The sequence below is a fragment of the Bufo gargarizans genome, chromosome 1, assembly GCF_014858855.1.
Source record: "Bufo gargarizans isolate SCDJY-AF-19 chromosome 1, ASM1485885v1, whole genome shotgun sequence".
Lineage (NCBI taxonomy): Eukaryota > Metazoa > Chordata > Amphibia > Anura > Bufonidae > Bufo > Bufo gargarizans.
Genome location: NC_058080.1, coordinates 599,489,242 through 599,509,536, shown reverse-complemented (window position 1 = coordinate 599,509,536; position 20,295 = coordinate 599,489,242). Strand labels below are relative to the sequence as shown.

Genomic DNA, 20,295 nt, shown 5'->3' with positions numbered 1-20,295 from the left:
TGCTTTTCCTATAGTGTGCAAGCACGTCCACCGCTGCAGGATTATAGGGTGGTCATAACCCCTGGATACAAGCGGTGTGTAATGTGATGGAAAAAGGAGTCCAGCCAGCAAAGGAGGCAATATGGATAATTACAATTTCTCTACATGAATGAATAAATGCCATTTAATTACTCATCACACTACTTGCATTCTAAATGGGTAACAGGCAAAGGACACAGCAAGTACCGGTAAGTATCCAGCATATGAACTGCCATTGGAAAAAGTGTGCGTTTTACTCACGTTCACATGGGTCTCCAATGCGTACTTGAGCATAAGCTTTGGAGAGTTTTTCCACAATGTCATCATGAATGCTCTCTTGTAAAAACTATAAAAAGAACAGCAACACAGTTAAGCCATAAAAAAACAAATAAGAGTGCAGCCCATGGGGGTCATAAAAGACATCTCTCACCAGCCGCCTGGCCGTGGTGCACCTTTGACCCGCAGTGCCCACAGCAGCAAACAGGACAGATGGGGTAACCAGATTAAGATCAGCATCTTCAAACACTGCAGGATGAAATCACATACATTAATGCTTAGTAAAGCCACATTTTATAAATCCATATTGCAGAAGACATCTGAGGAAAGGTCAGTGACCTGCACTTCAACATCTCAACTGTACAAGGAAGACTACCAAAACAGTAACGTAATAATCTTCCCTCTTCAATCCATGTAGTATACATACAGTCATACATTATATCACACAACAATTCCACATATAGACTTTACTGAGTACAGACATTTGTAGGCGGATGTACAAATTACATACAATGGATAGATTTTATAAAATAAAAAAAATATACATATTTTCTTTTTTTGAGGGGTATTAACACAGCTCCGTGTTAAAATTGACTATAATGGGGACGGGGGCTGAGCTCCGGCGGTACACGGCGAAAGCCGCCAGACTAAAAAGTCCTGCATGTCCGACTTTTTAGTCTGGCGGCTTTTGCCGTGCACCGCCGTGCTGCGCCGGAGCTCAGCCCCCGTCCCCATTATAGTCAATGGGGACGGAGCGGCGGTCCGGCGGCTCGGCGAAACAGCGGAAGGACGGATCCAACAGGGAGACCAGGCTGCCGGATCCGTTCTGCCGCAAGTGTGAAAGAGCCCTTAGTGGGGGTGCTGGGAGTCAGACCCTCATCAATCAGGTATTGATCACCTAACCTGAGGCTAGGCCATCAATATTCTAGTCTCCTTTACATATCATTTTTTTATAGACCAAAGGAGCTGGAATTCAGTTGCCTACATGCGTCACTTTGCACACTCACCAACAATGGCATTGTTTCCTCCAAGTTCAAGTAACTTTCGTCCTTAAAAAAACAGAACATCCATCAAATGCAATCATTTACGAGCAAACAGCTAGATATGGGTATCTTGTACTGCATGTAAATATCAGCCATGGGGTGCCACTCAAAATATAGAATATGTATTTATTGTACAGAAATAGAAGGTAATTCAGATAACTCAGAATTGATCCTGCTTATAGGTTTCCTTAGCAGAACGGACTGCACTGGGGCCTCTTAAAGAGAAACTGTTGTGAAAATGCTATTCTTTCAAATGTATTATTTTCTTCTGTGTATTATATAAACCTCGAGAGATACTGATTTTTGTCTCGCAGTGTGGTCAGATACAGAGGCGCAGATCGGAAGTCCACTGAAGCACTACAAAGCACTTCCGTGGGATTTCGGTCTGTGCCTCCACACCGCAAAAAAAATTGAACATATTTCTTTGCGGTGCGGACTGTCTCTTGTATATTCAAGTCAATATGCAAAACAACATGCACATGGACGGTGCCCGTGCATTGAGGACTGCTATTTGTGGTCCACAGCACGGGGATGGGACACACACCCTCATGTGCATGAGCCCTTAAACTACAGCCAATCTGTGTATTGATCCACTAGCCAATCCACTGCACAGATCCCAGTTTCAGATGCATAGTCATTGTGTATTATCAACAAAATCCATACCAGACTTTCATGGCAAATCCTTACTGTGTGAACATAGCCTTACAAGGTCACAAAATCCAAACACGTCTTTCTCGTTAACTTACCAAACCTTTCTTGAACCTTCAGAGCTACTTGTTTTCCCACATTTGTACTGCCGGTGAAAGACACTAGGTCAACACGCTCATCTTTGGCAATGGCATTTCTAAAATTCAGGAAATAAAAATTTTATTTATTTAATAAGATAGGGCATCAATTTAAAGAACCGGTAATCTCCTTAGATCCTATACATAGACGTTAACTAGACCAGTGTACCGTCTCCTAAGCAAAGTACCCATACTGAAAAAAATATGGCTATGATCATACATTGTACTGCCTGTTACAAGTACAGGAGTACATAGTGCAGGTTTCCTCCAGACACTGGCAATTTGGGACCGTGGATAGGGCCCATTTCACACTTGCGTTGTTAATTCTGGTTTTGACATCCGGCAGAGGATCTCAAAACAGATATTAAACAGTTCCGTTTTGATTTTGATCAGGTTGCATCCATTTCATTAGGATGCAGTTGTGTGAAATCAAAACGGAACGAATCGGATCAGATTGAAAGTCAAAAGGGTGATGGATCCAGTTTTTTAGGATCCTACATTGTTTTTAGTGACGGATCCGGTTTGTTCTGTTTCTATGACCGTGCACAAAACTGAACACTGCCGGAACGGATGACATCCTGAACAATCTTTCCATTCAGAATTCATTAGTACTAAACTGAACCTCTTTTTCTGGTTCCGAGATCCTCTGCCGGATCTCAATACTGGAAAACAACAACTCAAGTGTGAAACAGGCCTAGGGCAAAATTTTCACCCGATTCTTTTTTTTCTCCCAGGAGATAAGTCACAAATGGAAGTGTCTGGCATCGGCTTTCTTGCCCATTGAAAACACATACACGTTCAGCTTGGCCAAATATGTAAATGTATGGGGAAGGAAGAAAGAAAAAACACTTACGCCAGCACCATCTGTATTGATCTCTGTGCATGGACTCACTCCAGCTTGTGTGGTTATAATCCAAGAAACAAAAGTAAATGTCCAGCACAGGAAAAAAAAATATTGATGCTTTATTGGAAATGATGTAAAATCCATCTCCACAAGTCCAGTGTACATTTAAGACCGATGCATTTCGATCAGAAAGATCCTGCCATGATTTCGATCTTTCTGATCGAAACAAGTCTGCCATACACTGGATTTGTGGAGATGTTTTTTTAATCATTTTTTCAATAAAAGCATCATGTGTATTGGGGAAGCCTGGAGAGAGAAAGGAGAGATAGCTGGCAGCTGAATGGTCATTTGGCTGACAGCAATTGAAGGTGTCTGACTGGAGGAAAGTGAAAAAACACCAGGCGAACCAACAACGCAGGATCATTCAGATAAGCGGCGTGCAGCAAGAGCACACAGGGAGAGAGGTGCTAACCTGCTGGGGTTATGCTCACCAGGCACAACACTGGGAGCAGTACGTCTAGCAAATTGTGGTAGTAACCAACTCCAGGAGCAGTAGATATCAAGTACCTCTGAAAAAGTCAGGACTCAGGAGAGCAGATAAAATAAAAGGCTGGAGAGTATCACTTGCCAGATGGGTAGTAAGTATAGCAGCCCACATACAGAACACACACCAATGTGAGATTTTAAACCTGAAAAATAAGCATATGAGTAGAGGAAAGATAAGCGATTGTCAGTGGCGTTGCTAGGCTAAAACATTCAGGGCCTGGGCCCCTGACATTTTGTCTGAGGCCCCGAATGTACTGCCTGCTAGATACAACTGTATTGCCATCCTCAGGACGATGATACAATTAAATCTAATGCACTGCAAGATCTGAAGGACCTGTGATGACATCACAGGTCATGTGATCAGTACAGAAGGCAGGGGTTGAGAAGGACCTGCGATGAGGTCACCATCACGTGACCAGTGCAGGAGAGGAGGGCCTTCAGCAGTGAGAAGGAAAAGTCCTGGAGAAGAAGCTGTGGTGATGTCTGCTACATGAGGAGAGGTAAGGGAAGGGAGAGGCAGAGCAATGCTGGGAGCTGTGGTTATTTAACTGGGACTGTATGTTAGGGCCGAGGGGAGAGATGTTATCATGGGACTAAATGTTCAAGGGTGATGGTATTTACATGAGGCTGCATGTTGGTGGTGGCTGTGGAAGGGAGTGATGTTATTTACATGGGACTGTATATTGATGGTGGCTAGGGGAGGGAGTGATGTTTTTTACATGGGACTCTATGACGGAGGGAGGGAAATAGTGTTATTTACATGGGACTGTATGGTGGAGGGTCTGAGGAATTATAGTTTGTGAGGACACTAAAGGGAGGAATTTAACTACAGGGAGAACTGCAGGGGAGCATTATAACAGTAAGGGGCGATATAAATACTGGGGGCACTGTGGGGCCATTTTAAATCATGGGGACATTAGGCACTCTTATTACTACTGAGGGCTCTATAGGAGAGACTTCTAGATCCGCCTTATTTCTACTAAGAGCACTATGGGGGGCCTTATTACTACTGAGGGGTCTGTAGAGAGCTTTATTACCACTCGGGGAAGGGTTATTTCTATTGGGGGCTCTGTGAGGGCATTAATAATAAAGGAGGGTTCTTCTACTAATGGGAGCGGTATGTGCTGCTGTATGGCAAGTACAGCAAAATGCAGTGTACGAGGAGGGGGTCGACTTAGGCTACTTTCATACTAGCGGTAGCCTTCTCCAGCAGGCTGTTCCGGCAGGGGAACAGCCTGCCAGATCCGTGCTAGTGCACCGTGCTGCTGGAAGTCCGCTCCGGCCCCATTCACTATAATAGGGCAGGCCGGAATTCCAGCCGCAGCACAGCAAACATGCCGAGAGGTGGGCTGAAAAACACTACAGCATGCTGCAGTTTTATTCCAGCCGCCTCTTGGCATGTTTGCCGTGCTGCAGCAGGACCTCCGGCCCACCCCCATTACAGTAATTGTGGCCAGAGTGGACTTCCGGCGGCACGGTGCACTAGTGGTAGCACGATTCCAACAAGCTGTTCCGGCGGGGGAAGGCTACCGCTAGTGTGAAAGTAGCCTTACAGAACTGGGCCATATTCATTGGGGCTTGGGCTCCAGATCTTTTTAAATCCTAGCAACGCCCCTGATGATTGTACAAGTCTTACTGAAGAGCCAAAGAAACTATCTTGGTTAGCTACCACCCCTTTGCTGAAACTGTAGACTAGTTCCGGCACGGCAGCACAGTCCCTATAGCCCTCAGTGTGCACCCATGTGCCAGCTGTAACACAGTAGGTCCTGCATGTGCCCAGTCAGCATAGACCCTACTAACTTAAAACTACTGTGGACACTGGTCCAATGAGTTTCAGCCAGGGGTGGCAGCCGACCAAGTATATGTGAAGTTAGTTTCTATGGCTCTTCAGTAAGACTTGAACAATCAATATTGTGATCGCTTATTTTTTCTCTACTTATATGCTCCCATGTTTCTACAAGCGGATGTACTATCGACAAATAATTTTTAGTTTCAAAATCTCACATTGTTGTGTCTTCTGTATGTGGCCTGATGAAAGCAACAATACGGTGACGAAATGTGTTGCCAAATGAACTTTTTAAGCACACCTGGATTTGTAAAACATAAAATTCTAATTAAAATAACGTTTTAACATTTCAATTTCATCTAGTGTCTGCAAAATGCATGCCAAAATTAAAAAGAAAATTCAATTACTCCATTTGAATTTTCTTTTCCAACTCCAGTGTGGGTCATAAGTGTAAAAAATAAACGTTAAAAATAAATAGCCTTTTTCCTTTTACATTTCCACTTTGCCAATTAATTCTCCTCTTTCTATAGTGGATTTTTCATAATTTTCAAAATCATAAATCAAATGAAAACACCAAGTAGAAACTGAAAATGGTAGATTGAGATTTCAATTTAATCTCTTGCAGGCATTTCCCTGCCAAAAGTCAAATAATAAAAGTAAGCCCATTTGAAGTTTCATTTTAACATTGTACTAACATTCAGATTAATTTAAATGAGCTGTATTCTTCGTATACCGACTTCTATAGAGAACATCAGACCGACTATTAGATAGAATACGGCGCTCCTCTGGGTGAAAGTTTAAACCCCGAGCTGATACAAATGCGTGGTAATATGCCGTGGAAAGATCTAAATTAGCTTCTGTTGTAAGATGCCTAACCTTAGTGACCCTGTATAAGATCTAAAGGGACAGAGAGCAGACAAGCACACATTTGAAAAACTTTTTTAAGGAATAAGAATTGTTAAGTCTTTATATATTTTGAGTTCTATACACACACACACACACACACACACACATATATATTGCAGTTATGAATAAAATTTAACAGATCGTGTTTTTAAATATACAGATACTGTTAAAATGCAATTCGTGTATTGGGAACCAATCCCAGATTACCTGGGGGTTGGGATGTAGGTGTGAACATGTGACTAGTGTGACTGAGTAATAAATACCGCCCCAATGAAAGCAAAAAATTTGACGCCCCAGACGAAGCAAGTAGCGAAAGCCGGGTCGGGAAGGAATACCATTTTTTATGTGCAATGTTAAAAGAACAGACTTTGTAAGTAAAATAAAACGGTTGCCGGTTGGTTCAGAGATCGAGGGGCTGAAACCAGAGAGACTGAGAATAAGTGCTCTGGAGAAGGGAGTGTGTGTGAACTGACCTCTACTTAAAGCACCTTCAGCGCGGACCCAAACTTTATTTTTATGTCCTATTATTATAGGGAGAACGGACCTACTCCCTGATTCTGGGACTGCAGATTTTGATTATTTTTAGGAACCGCACACAAGCTCTAGTAGTTATTTAATTCCTGACTGACCAGACAGTGACTCTGTATGTCCACTAGAGGGCGGTGTGCTTCTCCACATTTCCAATAGCTAACACGGGATCAAGTTTATCATTCCAATAGATGGCGCTGTGACAGTGAAATCTTAGTACTGTGCTGAATGCATAGGATAAGATTATGAATCTAATAGATCAGTGATGGGGAACCTTTTAGAGACCGAGTGCCCAAACTGCAACCCAAAACCCACTTATTTATCGAGAAGTGCCGACATGACAATTTACCCTGAATACCACAGTCCACTATAGTATATCTTTCATGTACTTTATCATTTAGCTATAACAGCCTGCCTACATTCAGTGTGCTGCCTGCGCTGTTCATAGTGCGCCCTGCGCTGATGAATGGCAGGAAAAGTCTAAGGCATATTGGTACACCATAGACATTTTTCAGGGTTCGGGTGCCCACAGAGAGGGTTCTGAGTGCCGCCTCTGGCACCCGTGCCATAGGTTCACCATCACTGTAATAGATGGTGCCCTCTTTTTGAGGAGTGAATTATACTAGGTTTATGATTATATCATCAACTCTGCTGCCCCGTTAACCCCCTATATGCCCTAGTGCCTAATCACCCACAGCATCTATGGGGTTAATCCACTCTGCCATACTTGAGTGAGCATGTGGTGGACGTTGCTCCAGAAAAGTGCCAAGAATCTTAAAAAGTCACAAATTATGGTACACACATGTCATGCGCCATAATCTGTGACTTTTTACATCACTATAGTGGCATAAAACGATTAGTAAATGTCCTCCATTGTGTCTGTGTGAGCAAAAATCAGGGTGCATGACTTGCAGAAACACAAAGCATCCTTGGCATCACTGCAGGGCCGTCTTTAATATTGATTGGACCCTGGGCAAAAATTTACTTGGGCCCCCTGGATCCCGCCTTCCCACACCTTAGCAGGCAATCACGCCCTCCACCACAACACACACACAAAATCCACATATCTGGTAGAGTCCAGTGAATGACTGTAAATACTTCCAGTTCTGAAGACTCCAGCGGCTCAGGATCAGTGCTCTGGGCAGCTGGGCTCAGGCTGGAAGTGGGCACCGCTCTGCAGGAAGGAGACCAGGGCTCGGCTCACCCTAGTGCTACAGTGCACCCCACAGTATGCAGTATAGCACCCCATAGTATACAGCAACCCACAGTATGCAGTATAGCATCCCACACTATACAGTACCCCACAGTATATAGTAGAGCAGTATAGCAGCCCACAGTATACAGCACCCCACAGTATACAACACCTCACAGTATACAGTAGAGCAGTATAGCACCTCACCGTATACAGCACCCCAAACTATACACGATACAGCACCCCACACTATAAAGCATCCACAGTATACAGCCCCCCACAGTATACAGTACAGCAGTATAGCACTCCAGGCCCCCCCACAGTATACAGCCCCCCCCCCCACACAGTATACAGCCCCCCCACCACACACAGTATACAGGCCCCCACACTATACAGCCCCCCCCCCCCCACAGTATATAGCCCCCCCCCCCACAGTATACAGGCCCCCCACAGTATACAGCCCCCCACCACACACAGTATACAGGCCTCTTCCAGTATACAGCCCCCCCCCCCCCCACAGTATACAGGCCCCCCCACAGTGTATACAGCACCCCACTATACAGTAGTTTACAGTATATTAGCATTAGCATAACAGCCCCTGTCACCTTTTCCTGATGTAATCTTCACAAAAAAAGCTCCACAGTTAAGGCAAACTTCTCCTGCAACACTCAAGGACCTGTGATGACTTCATAGCCATGTGACCAGTAATGTTGCTAGTTTACTGGTCACATGGTGATGATGTCATTAAGGTCCTAGATCACAGCTCTCACAGACACAGTACGCTGGCTGGAGTGCCAGCAGGCATGGCATGGCAGCTCCCCCTGTGTAGCTGACAGCCTGACACCTGGAGCAGTGGCTAGCAGGGCTCAAGAGGCAGCTGCCTTGGGCCCCCCAGGAGCAACTGGACCCGGGGCAGCAGCCCCTTTTGCCCCTTGGTAAAGATGGCCCTGCATCACTGTGCTGATTGGGAGAGTGCAGACCCCCATGATCAGTATTGATGACCTACAATAGCGCTCAGCAACCTGCGGCCAGGGGCATAGCTATAGGAGATGCAGAGGTAGCAGTCGCCTCCGGGGAGAGTCCAGACCTTTGTTGAAGCTCCTGGCTGACGCCCTGGGTGGCAGCCTAGGCGAAAACCGGGAGCACAGATGGGCGTACCCTTGGCTTCAGCTCAGGGTTGCAATTTGTCCCATTCCTTTGCAGGAGCCTAGGCCCCGGAGGGATAGGGAATGGTTTGTGGGGGGCCCTCCTCTTATGGAGAGGGCCTGCGATAGATCGCCACCTAGTGCACATTTTTGTGTGGCACGCTGCACGATTTTGTTGCACGGGGTGAGAAAGCATGACTTTGGGCTTTCAATAAAAAAAAAATGGAGTTGGAAAAGAAAATTCAAATGGAGTAATTGAATTTTCTTTTTAATTTTGGCATGCATTTTGCAGACACTAGATGAAATTAAAATGTTAAAACGTTATTTTAATTATAATTTTTGGTTTTTCAATTTCATTTTAATTTTGGCAGGTTTTACCTCTCATAGATTTGGGCTCTATACTTACTGACCATCTGGCAAGCGCCCTCTCCAATTTGTGTATGGCCACCCTTAGGCTACTTTCACACTAGCGTTTGGTGCGGCTCCGTCATGGATCTGCAAAAACGCTTCCGTTACAATAATACAACCGCATGCATCCGTCATGAACGGATCCGGTTGTATTAGGTCTTCTATAGCCATGACAGATCCGTCTTGAACACCATTGAAAGTCAATGGAGGACGGATCAGTTTTCTGTTGTGCCAGATTGTGTCAGAGAAAACAGATCCGTCCCCATTGGCTTACATTGTGTGCCAGGACGAACAGCAAAGTGCTGCAAGCAGCGTTTTGGTGTCCGCCTCCAGAGCGGAATGGAGACTGATCAGAGGCGAACTGATGCATTGTGAGCGGATCCTTTTCCATTCAGAATGCATTAGGGCAAAACTGATCCGTTTTGGACCAAATGCGAGAGCCCTGAACGGATCTCACAAACGGAAAGCCGAAACGCGAGTGTGAAAGTAGCCTTACTTCCAAGGGTGACAAAGATTTTTTTTTAAATGTGTAAAAGTAGCACTACTGCGCCTGGTCCCCCGGATGAGTGCTCGCAGCCAACAGATTCACCCAATCTATTAAAAAGCAATATATAAGGAAAAGGCTGGGCACTCACAATAACCTGGAGTGGGTGGTACTTTATTAATAAATATTAACTAAAAACATGTAAAACTCTATTAAATACAATAAATGGTCTGGCCAGACTTTAAACCATAACAGTCCACTCAACTGATATCTTGTGTGGAATAGATGGTTCCGTTCAATCCACCAAAAAAGTAATCTCACTGCAGTATTTCCATCCAATCGATAAAATAATCGCAAATTTCAGATAATGTTCGCAGGATTGATCACGGGCGGAATTTGGTGTGTATATCGCGGTGTCCCACGTGGTAGCTCCTGCTAACTTACGTGAGTGTCGAATATTTCACCAGAGGCACCCCAATGGATCCTCCATTTGAACATTAAGGAAATCGCAACCTACATTTATTGTATTGTATTTAATAGAGTTTTTAAATGTTTATAGTATATTACTAATATTTATTAATAAAGTACCACCCACTCCAGGTTATTAGGAGTGCCCAGCCTTTCCTTATATATTACTTCCAAGGGTGCCACAAAATTGTTAATCCAGAGAGAGAAAGAACCAAACCACAGTGTCCTTGCATTTAATATATGTGCTTTCAGTTACATCATTCGGGTTCCACAAGATAAACGACGTTTAGGACAGGGTCCCTTAGGTTTCCTCATGTGCTACACCGTTATAAATGTCACTTTATCCTGTGAAACCATAAGGCCATGGTCAGACATGACACATCCCCACAAGTGCTCATTTAGATGGCCATATGTTTTTTGCTGTACACAAAAATATGGATCCTTTTTTTGCGGTCAGTTAAGCATGTCTGGGAAAAAAAACGGATTGCATTCTGCATTTTTTGCGGACCTATAGACTTCAATGGGGCCACGTCCTAATTTTCACTGACAAGTATAGGACAAGTTTTAAATGTTTTGCGGGTCCATGGAGTGCTGTCCGCCTCTTTTGGGACCCCACAAAAGTCAATGGTTCCGAATCTAATCTGCAAAATTACAGATCAGATGCAGAAAGCAACATACTGCCATCTGAATAAGCCCCAATACGGACTTACAATGCATCTGCGACACGTACATGTGAATCACTACTCCTCTATCTTGTGAAACCCAAATGACATATATGGCAAGTCAGACTGTGGTGCGGTTCCTACTCTCTCTGCTCCATGTTTCCCACCCATTGTTGTATGGTAGACAGATGACACCCCATACAGGGCGCTTTTAAAGGGCAAGTGTGGGACATGATGTGCAGGTTATAATGAGGAATTAGACATTTTCTGTGAACCCTTTAAGTAGTATATCACTATAGCCACTTTGATTATCAGGGTCAGGAAGTGGCAAAGCAGCAGAGGAGGGGCTGGCCACAGAAATGAGTGGAGCTTGGGTGCAACAAGGGTAACAATCATGTCCTCATTGCACCAAAGGCTTAATTTGAATATTAAGAAAAAGTATCATAACTCAAGAATGGAGCCTTGAGTCAACAAAAGAAAAACAGCATTTTAAATCAGATGAACCACAGCTATGTGTCAATGCAAACCGTTTGATAGGGAGGTCGCTGGCGATTCCCTTTAAACATCCTTTACTCACCCAATGTCAGCGCCACCGCAGGTTAAGGAGCAGATTGCACCTGGCAAGTTATTGTCTTCTAGCACCTGAGCAACAATTCTGAAATATGGAAATGTAATGTTAAGTGTATTGCATTATCAGAACCGGAAACACAGACTGTCAGGAACAATGGTGCGGCAGTGAGCAGGTGAGCAAGGTTTATTCTTTCACTTTATAACATTACTGGCCTTCACCACAATTTTTGGGAGGCCTGGAAAACTCTTCTGAAGGGGTTTCCAGGTTACATTAAAAGGAGGTTATCCAAGATTAATACATACCACCCAGAGTAGCCGATCCGCGGTGGTGATCATACTTACCTGGTCCCCGCCGCTGGCTTCAGGGTCTGTCACTCCCGAGCCGGCTCTTCCTCTGCCTGCAGCGCTGAAATCAGCATTCGCCAATGGGGGGACACATGACCACTACAGCCAATCATAAGCAGCAAGGGGAGCAGGTCACCTCCGCGGCCTGCGATTGGCTACAGCAGTCACATTTCCCCCCGCCCCATCAATGGATATTGATTTCAGAGCTGCATGGAAAGGAAGAGCTGGCCTGTTATTAATAGACACCGAATCCACTAGTGGGGACCAGGTAAGGCCCCTTTCAGTCGAGCGAGTTCCATGCATCAGACTCGCAGCGTGAGTATGCAGCAGCTCCCGTCCTGACCTCCCAGCACTGATGGGGTCGCATAGCATTATACTGATTTATGATGCTATGTAACCCTTACAGTTCTGGAGTGTATTATATAACACTGACATAATGCGATCAATGTTATACAATAAATTATAGAACTCTAAGGCCCCTTTCACACGGGCGAATTTTTCGCGCGGGTGCAATGCGTGAGGTGAACGCATTGCACCTGAACTGAATCCGGACTCATTCATTTCTATGGGGCTGTGCACATGAGCAGTGATTTTCACGCATCACTTGTACGTTGTGTGAAAATCGCAGCAAGCTCTATATTCAGCGTTTTTCAAGCAACGCAGGCCCCATAGAAGTAAATAGGGCTGCGTGAAAAATCGCAAGCATCCGCAAGCAAGTGCAGATGCAGTGCGATTTTCACGCATGGTTGCTAGGATGCTATCGGAATGGGGACCCGATCTTTATTATTTTCCCTTATAATATGGTTATAAGGGAAAATAATAGCATTCTTAATACAGAATGCTAAGTAAATTAGGGATATAGGGGTTAAAAAAAAATAAAAAACTTAAACTCACCTTATCCACTTGTTCACGCTGCCCGGCTTCTCTTCTTTCTTCTTCAATGAGTTGGGAGAAAAGGACCTTTGGTGACATCACTGTGCACATCACATGGTCCATCACATTATCCATCACCATGGTGATGGACCATGTGATTAGCGCAGTGACGTCACCACAGGTCCTTTTCTCCTAGCTCAAAGAAGAAGAAGAGAAGCCGGGCAGCGCAAACAAGTGAATAAGGGGAGTTTAAGTTTTTATTTTATATTTTTAACCCCTATATCCCTAATTTACTTATCATTCTGTATTAAGAATGCTATTATTTTCCCTTATAACCACGTTTTAAAGGGAAAATAATACAATCTACACAACACCTAACCCAAACCCGAACTTCTGCGAAGAAGTCTGGGTTCAGGTACCAAACATGCCAATTTTTCTCACACGCGTGCAAGATGCATTAAAATGCTTTGCACTTGCGCGGAAAAATCTTGCATTTTCCCGTGATGCACCCGCTTCCTATCCGTCCCTCACACGCAACGCCCGTGTGAAAGAGGCCTAAGGGTTACATAGCATCATAAATCAATATAATGCTATGGGATCTCAGTCAGTGCTGGGAGGTCAGGACGGGAGCTGCTGCATACTCACGCTGCGAGTCCGATGCGTGGAACTCGCTCGTCTGAAAGGGGCCTAAGTGTTATTGCCACTGCGGGTCGCCCACTCTAGGCAGTCTGTAGTAGTATTGGCTAACCCCTTTAAGTCATTAGCTTTAAGCCTTATTTACACGTCTGAGTTCCATCAGTGATTGTGAGCCAAAACCAGGATTGGAGCCTCCACAGACATAAGGTATAAGGGAAAGATCTGCACCTGTTCTGTGTATAGACCCGCACCTGGTTTTGGCTCACAGTCACTGGTGGAAATCACTGACCGAACATAGACGTGTAAATGAGGCATTAATGTGTATAGAATTGTCAGTTTGTATTATACTTTACTCACTAAAGGCATTGAGTAGGCAGTACCAGAATCCTTCCCCCAATCCTGGTGCATATGTCCTTTACAGATGGTCCATAGCCATAACTGGGGGGTAAGGATTCTAGCACTGGTTAAAAAACGCCCATGGTGGTGGTGCACTCTGGAACACAGCACTGCTTAGTGGACAAGGGTCATGTGACCAGACTTCCAATCTCAAGATACAGTCAACACAGGTAAGGAAAGTACTGTATTACAAACTGACAGCTCTAGACACATAAAAATTACCTAAACTTATCATAGCTTAGAAATCCCCTTTAAAGGGGTTGTCTCACGTCAGCAACTAGCATTTATCCTGTAGACAATGTTAATACATGGCACTTACTAATGTACTGTGATTGTCCATGTTGACTCCTTTGCTGGAATGATTCATTTTTCCATCACATTATACACTACTCAAATCTAGGGGTTATGACCACCCTGCAATCCAGCGGTGGACGTGCTTGCACACTATAGGAAACGGCGCTGATCTTTCTGGTGGCTGGGAATGTGGGGGCATGCATAGGCATGCATGCGCAGAAGCTCCACTCCCAGCAACCTCATATCTGCCCTGCAGCGGTGGCCACAACCCCTGGGAACGAGCAGTGTATAATAGGATGGAAACATTAATCAAGCCAGCATATAAGGCAATAGGGAGACTCACAATACATTAGTAAGTGCCTTATATTAACTTTCTCAGGATGGCAGAGAGCAGGAGACATGGCAGCAGGAAGGAAATCTACAGCCCTCACTCAGTAAAGGGATGTCTACCCTGCCTGCGTAGCTTAGCCATTAGAGTTGAGATATGACTTTTATAAATACATGTATATGTCTTAATTATGAATTATATAGTTTCTTTTATGCCATGGATCACCAATTATGACCTTTGTTTTCCATGGAGAGCAAAAATGACTAACACAGAATTGAAAGCTAGTTTCTTTTTCTGGAGGAAAGTCATAAGGCAGAGCAGTGGGGAGCCCGATTACCGGAGCTTCACCTTCTTTCCCCCGATAGGACACTATATGTGGGTGACACCGTTCTGTTCTATAGTATATAAAGCTTAACCAACAGAAGTCAAAAAGGATTTTCAATCCTCTTATGCGCAGTCTTATTTGCAATTGAAGTAGAAAACACACACCACCAAAACCGCATACCCTTTTGATATGAATAAACCTAGCGAGTAGATTTGGGTGGAAAGGATTAAACGGCGTAAACAGCGGTACTGGGACCGAAAAAAAAAAAAAAAAAAGGCTTCACGAAATATGAATCAGCGTATTAATGATAACACTTACTTGGTCACTGCCACACTGGTCAGAGATGTGGTGGGAGCACCCTTCCTAAACAATACAAATACATAAGAATATTTTAATAATGAGATCAGAGAGTCCAAACATCTAATAAATAAATATAAATAAATCTAATAAATATGCAGATCTGTGGCTGCTTTAGGCCGAAAACGTACTTTTTAAAATTATGTAAATTGAGTGTTCAGAGCACAGAGGGCAAGCGGTAACCCCTCAGCGCGCCAACCTTCTGTCCCTCTTCTCACTACATGCCTCCGTCCTCTTGCCGATTGACAGAGCCAGGCGCATGCACAGTACAGCTTTTTGCTCCCGAGCAGGAATGAGATGCTGTACTGCACGTGCACCAGATTCTGTCCATAGGAGTGCAGTATACGGGTAGGTTACCCGACACTGCTATATTATTATGTGTAGCTCCCTTTAAGAAAGTTAGGCCTGTAGCCGGCAATTCATATTCCAGCCAGCAGAGGGAGCCCCGAAGTTAGTATAAATAGGTTAGGGCCTAACCCAGGAAAGTTAGTAGTTGGAAGTTCCTAGTTCAGAGTGGGTTCTGAGAGATTCAGGACTCAGTAACTAGTGCAGAAATTGCACCACTGGTGTGGAGGATCATTCCCACCCAGTTTTCCAGGTCAAGTATACCTGAGGTACTCTAAGTAACAGCCTGTCCACAGGAGAACAGGGGAACCTCTACAAAACCTTTGCTCAAGGGTTATCACCGTGATTTGGGTGTCTGGACCTTGAGAGTATTGCTTACAGCCAGGAACTAAAGCAGGAGAGGAAGTAAGTGTACCCCTGCAGAGAGAATAGTTGCCTGAAGTGTATTGCTACATCTAGAGTAAGAGGAAAGCCCTGATCCTAAGAGGCCTGTCTTGAAGATAGCTTTTTGCGGCTGCGCTTAATAGCCTGAACCACTGCTAGGACTGTTTTGTAACGTGTGGAATATTCTGGAACTGTACTTACTGACTGTTCATCTATCTTCAAGTATCTTCAGTAAAGTTACCCTGTTATTCAAATATAAAGATTCCTCAATTATTCCGCCTGTCACTACACGGTGTGCCACCGTTCAATTGGCACTGGCGTCACGACATTCATCACCTGCCTGTTCCAGTGCTGACCCGTTTGAAGACGACAGTGAGTCCCAGGTTAGTGGGTTACCCTGCACTACAAAGCCCAGCATACCTAAAGCTACACTACAGACCCCCTGGGACACTGCATCGCTCTTTTTGGCGTCACGAACAGGATCGCATGCTTCTGGAGTGCAGAGAAGTGTGAACTGTGTGCTTTAACTATTCCATCACCGTATTGCAAGGACTGTACCCTTTATTCCCAAGTCTGTGGATTATAATTGTGCCTGGGAAGAATCGGAGGCGCTGCGCTGTGTTGCGCTACCCCCAGAGAGAAAATCGTGTTTGTGGATTGCAATTTATTGACTTTTCAACGCCCCTGCTTGCTGTCAGGGGATGGCGACCAAGATGGCCGCCGGCCGCATAGAGTAAAGTTTCCCGCGCTGCTGAGGACCTTCGTGGGCGGATCCCTTCAAAGACACAGAGAATCCCGCCCCTCTTCATCATCGCACCGCCGCGGCCCTGCTTTTCCTGCGTCAGCAACATCACCGCGTACACAGGACGTCCAGAGTCTCACGAGACTTGGCCTGCACAACCCCGGCGATACCGGTAAGGACTTGTAACCGGAGGGAAGGGGATTGTTCCGGCCCTTTTAGTCGCCAGCGGCCTCATCTTATTAAACTAATATGTCAGAGCCGGGAGTTCCCGAGCAGCCGGCACCAGGAGAACTTGCGGCTTCTAATCCTCCTATAGCCCCCAGCATGATGCCCTTTACTATGCCTTACTATTTTGGGGCCCCATGGTTTCCCCGCTATAAAGGGGAGGCCCATACCTTAAGAGACTTTAAAGAAAAGTTGCTGGCATTATTCAAACTGTACCCCATGAATGCCGAACAGCAGATGGAAATCCTGCTAGCACAATTGGAGGGAGCTGCCCGCAGAGAGGTATTATCCTGGCCTGATGCTGAGCGGAGTACTCTAGAGCAAATATTCACCCGCCTCAGGACCATTTTTGAAACAAGGACTGCCTCAGAGATAAAGATGCACTTCTTTGGCAAGAAGCAGAAGTCCGGTGAGTCCCTCCGTGACTATGCCCTATCACTTCAGGAGGCTTTGGGGGCTGTAATCCAGATAGATCCCAGGGAGGCTGATAATCAGGACCAGACCCTGAGGGAACAATTTATCACAGGGGTGTCTAGTGAGCAAATAAGGACTCAATTAAAAATGCTGTCAGCCCAACACCCCAGCAGTACCTTTCTGGATTTTAAAGAGCTAGCTATAAAAATTCTGGGGTCAACAGTATCTACGGAGGTGAGCACCCCACCTGAGTCGCCAGTCTGCAGGCCAAAACCGCTTATCCCTAACCAGGCTGGGGCCGGCCAAGCTGTTCAAGCTTCAGCTACTGATACTATAGCCATGCTGACTGAACAGGTAAACCATCTCACTAAAAGTTTAGAGAGAGTGTGCAGAAAGATAGAAGAATGGGAAAAACCCCTAATGTCAGAGGAAGAGTTCCTGTCACCTCCTAAACCATTCTCACCTCCATACCAAGAGACTCACCCCAGGAATCCTGGGAGGCGTAATAGAGATCGTTCCAAAGACCGCAAACGGCCCGTGTGTAAATACTGTAAAAAGGTGGGACACACAGAATCCACGTGCTGGCAGTTAAACGGGATACCCTCGAGGCTGAGGACCACCCCTCGGGAGGTAGAACATTAGGTCCAAAGGATCCAAGTTGGATGCCCCGGTATGTAGGATCCCATCCTAAAATCAATATAGAGATCAACGGGGTCCCCTTTGAAGCCCTACTAGATACTGGGTCCCAGGTCACTACCATTCAGCTGCCCACATTTGAAAAATTCTGGGACACCAACCAGTTAGCCCAACCGCCTGAATCCTGGGTGGAGATTATCGCAAGCAATGGCATGCCAGTAAAGGTTCATGGGTACTGGGAACCCACCCTGCAGGTGGGAGAAGCAACCTTGCCTCAACAGGGGGTGATAGTAGTACAAGCCGGCGACAGAGGAGGACATCCTGTCATTCTAGGCACCAATGTCTTCAAGAACTGTTATTCTGAAATACTTGACGCACTGCATCAGACTTTGCCCACTGCTTCCCCTGCATCCAAGAGGGTGATTCAGAAGACTATTACCGTGTTAAGTGCTCAGCAGAGGTTTGCTAATGGGAAAGGAGAAATTTGTACTGCCAGGATCCGTGATAATAAGCCTGTGACTCTGCCTCCTAATTCTCAAACTCTTTTATGGTGTCGTGCTGTCCTGGGAGTCCAAGGCCAAGATTATCCAGCCCTGGTGGAACCAATCCAGATGGAGAACTACCCTTATGTGAGAGCTGCCAAGTGCCTGGTGAACGTCTCCCAAGGTAAAGTGCCTGTCCGTCTGATTAACCTGAGTGATCATCCTGTTGCGCTTACTAAGCACTGCCCTGTTGCCCAGCTTTCCCAGGTGTCCTTCCAGGACATCATTCGTCTGCCAGTGACAGAAAAGCCGCCAGCTTCAGTCAGCGGACGTCCGCCGGTGACCCAGCCACAAGTACCCTGGTGGGAAGAGCGCCATGTCGGGGACAAGGCTACCCCCCCAACATCAACGAGAAGGGATCCTACAGCTTGTCAAAGAGCACCACCAGGCCTTCAGTAAACATGCTACTGATTATGGAGAGGTTAGTGCCATACAACACACCATACCTACTGGCTCTCATCCTCCTATCAAGGAGAGATACAGACCATTGCCACCGACTTCATATCAGACTGTAAAATAAATGATCCAAGAGATGAAAGACTCCAATGTAATCCGGGACAGCCGTAGTCCGTGGGCTGCACCCCTGGTCCTTGTAAAGAAAAAGGATGGTGGTATCCGTTTCTATGTGGATTATAGAAAAATTAACCAAATAACCCACAAAGATGCATACCCACTGCCCCGCATTGAGGAGTCACTAACTGCTCTGGGCTCCTCTGCTTATTTCTCCACATTGGACTTGACCAGTGGCTTCTGGCAAGTACCCATGGCCCCCGAGGATAGGGAAAAGACGGCTTTCACCACTCCCATGGGCCTGTTTGAATTCAATTGTATGCCGTTCGGGCTATGTAATGCCCCATGGACTTTCCAGAGACTAATGGAGCGGTGTTTGGGCCACAAAAACTTTGAAACAGTGCTGCTGTATCTAGATGATGTCATTGTATATTCAAAAACATATGAGGACCATCTGAAACATTTAGCAGAAGTATTTGAAATCCTTATCAAATATGGCTTGAAAGTAAAGCCATCCAAGTGTCACTTGCTCAAACCTGCAGTAAAATACCTGGGGCATGTGGTAAGCGCAGAGGGCGTTCAGCCTGACCCTGATAAGCTAGCAGCTGTCCGTAATTGGCCGGTCCCCACTACCGTCAAAGAGGTGAGGAGTTTCCTTAGCTTTGCAGGCTACTATAGACGTTTTATCCCCCATTTTGCTCAAATAGCTGATCCTATTCAGGAACTCCTGAAGGGGCAACCCAAGAAAAGCACTAGGACTCCTGTGCCCATTGAGTGGAATGAGGAAAGGGAAATAGCGTTCCAATTGTTAAAAAATAAATTGACCGAGCCTCCTGTGTTAGGTTACCCAGACTACAGCAAACCCTTCCATCTTTATACCGATGCTAGCAAACGAGGCCTGGGAGCTGTGTTGGCTCAGATCCAAGAGGGAAAAGAAAGAGTGATAGCTTATGCAAGCCGCTCCCTGAAAGGGGCCGAGAAAAATGATCAGAATTATAGTTCCTTCAAACTAGAGTTCCTGGCATTAGTGTGGGCAGTGACGGAGAAATTCAAAGACTATCTAGCCACCACCCCGTTTATTGCATTCACCGACAATAACCCTCTGGCGCATCTAAATACAGCTAAATTGGGGGCCTTGGAGCAGAGATGGGCCTCCCGCCTCGCCAACTATGATTTCTCTATAAAATACCGTGCTGGACGTACTAATGATAATGCTGATGCTTTATCCAGGCTTCCCACAGAGACAGCTCCTGATGACGGGCGGGATGCTTGGGCAGATGTA

General features: G+C 45.5%; 1 protein-coding gene across 1 annotated transcript in view; it reads right to left on the bottom strand.

Moving 5' to 3' along the window:
• Positions 1–20,295, bottom strand: part of ALDH7A1 (aldehyde dehydrogenase 7 family member A1) — a 66,131-nt gene that overhangs the window by 7,353 nt on the left and 38,483 nt on the right. The window contains exons 7-12 of the mRNA XM_044275865.1: positions 15,177–15,221; positions 11,669–11,746; positions 2,084–2,181; positions 1,302–1,343; positions 449–543; positions 280–364 (exon numbers count right to left, since the gene is read on the bottom strand). Of these exons, the coding sequence (XP_044131800.1) occupies positions 280–364; positions 449–543; positions 1,302–1,343; positions 2,084–2,181; positions 11,669–11,746; positions 15,177–15,221 (443 nt within the window). The remainder of the gene's footprint in view (positions 1–279; positions 365–448; positions 544–1,301; positions 1,344–2,083; positions 2,182–11,668; positions 11,747–15,176; positions 15,222–20,295) is intronic.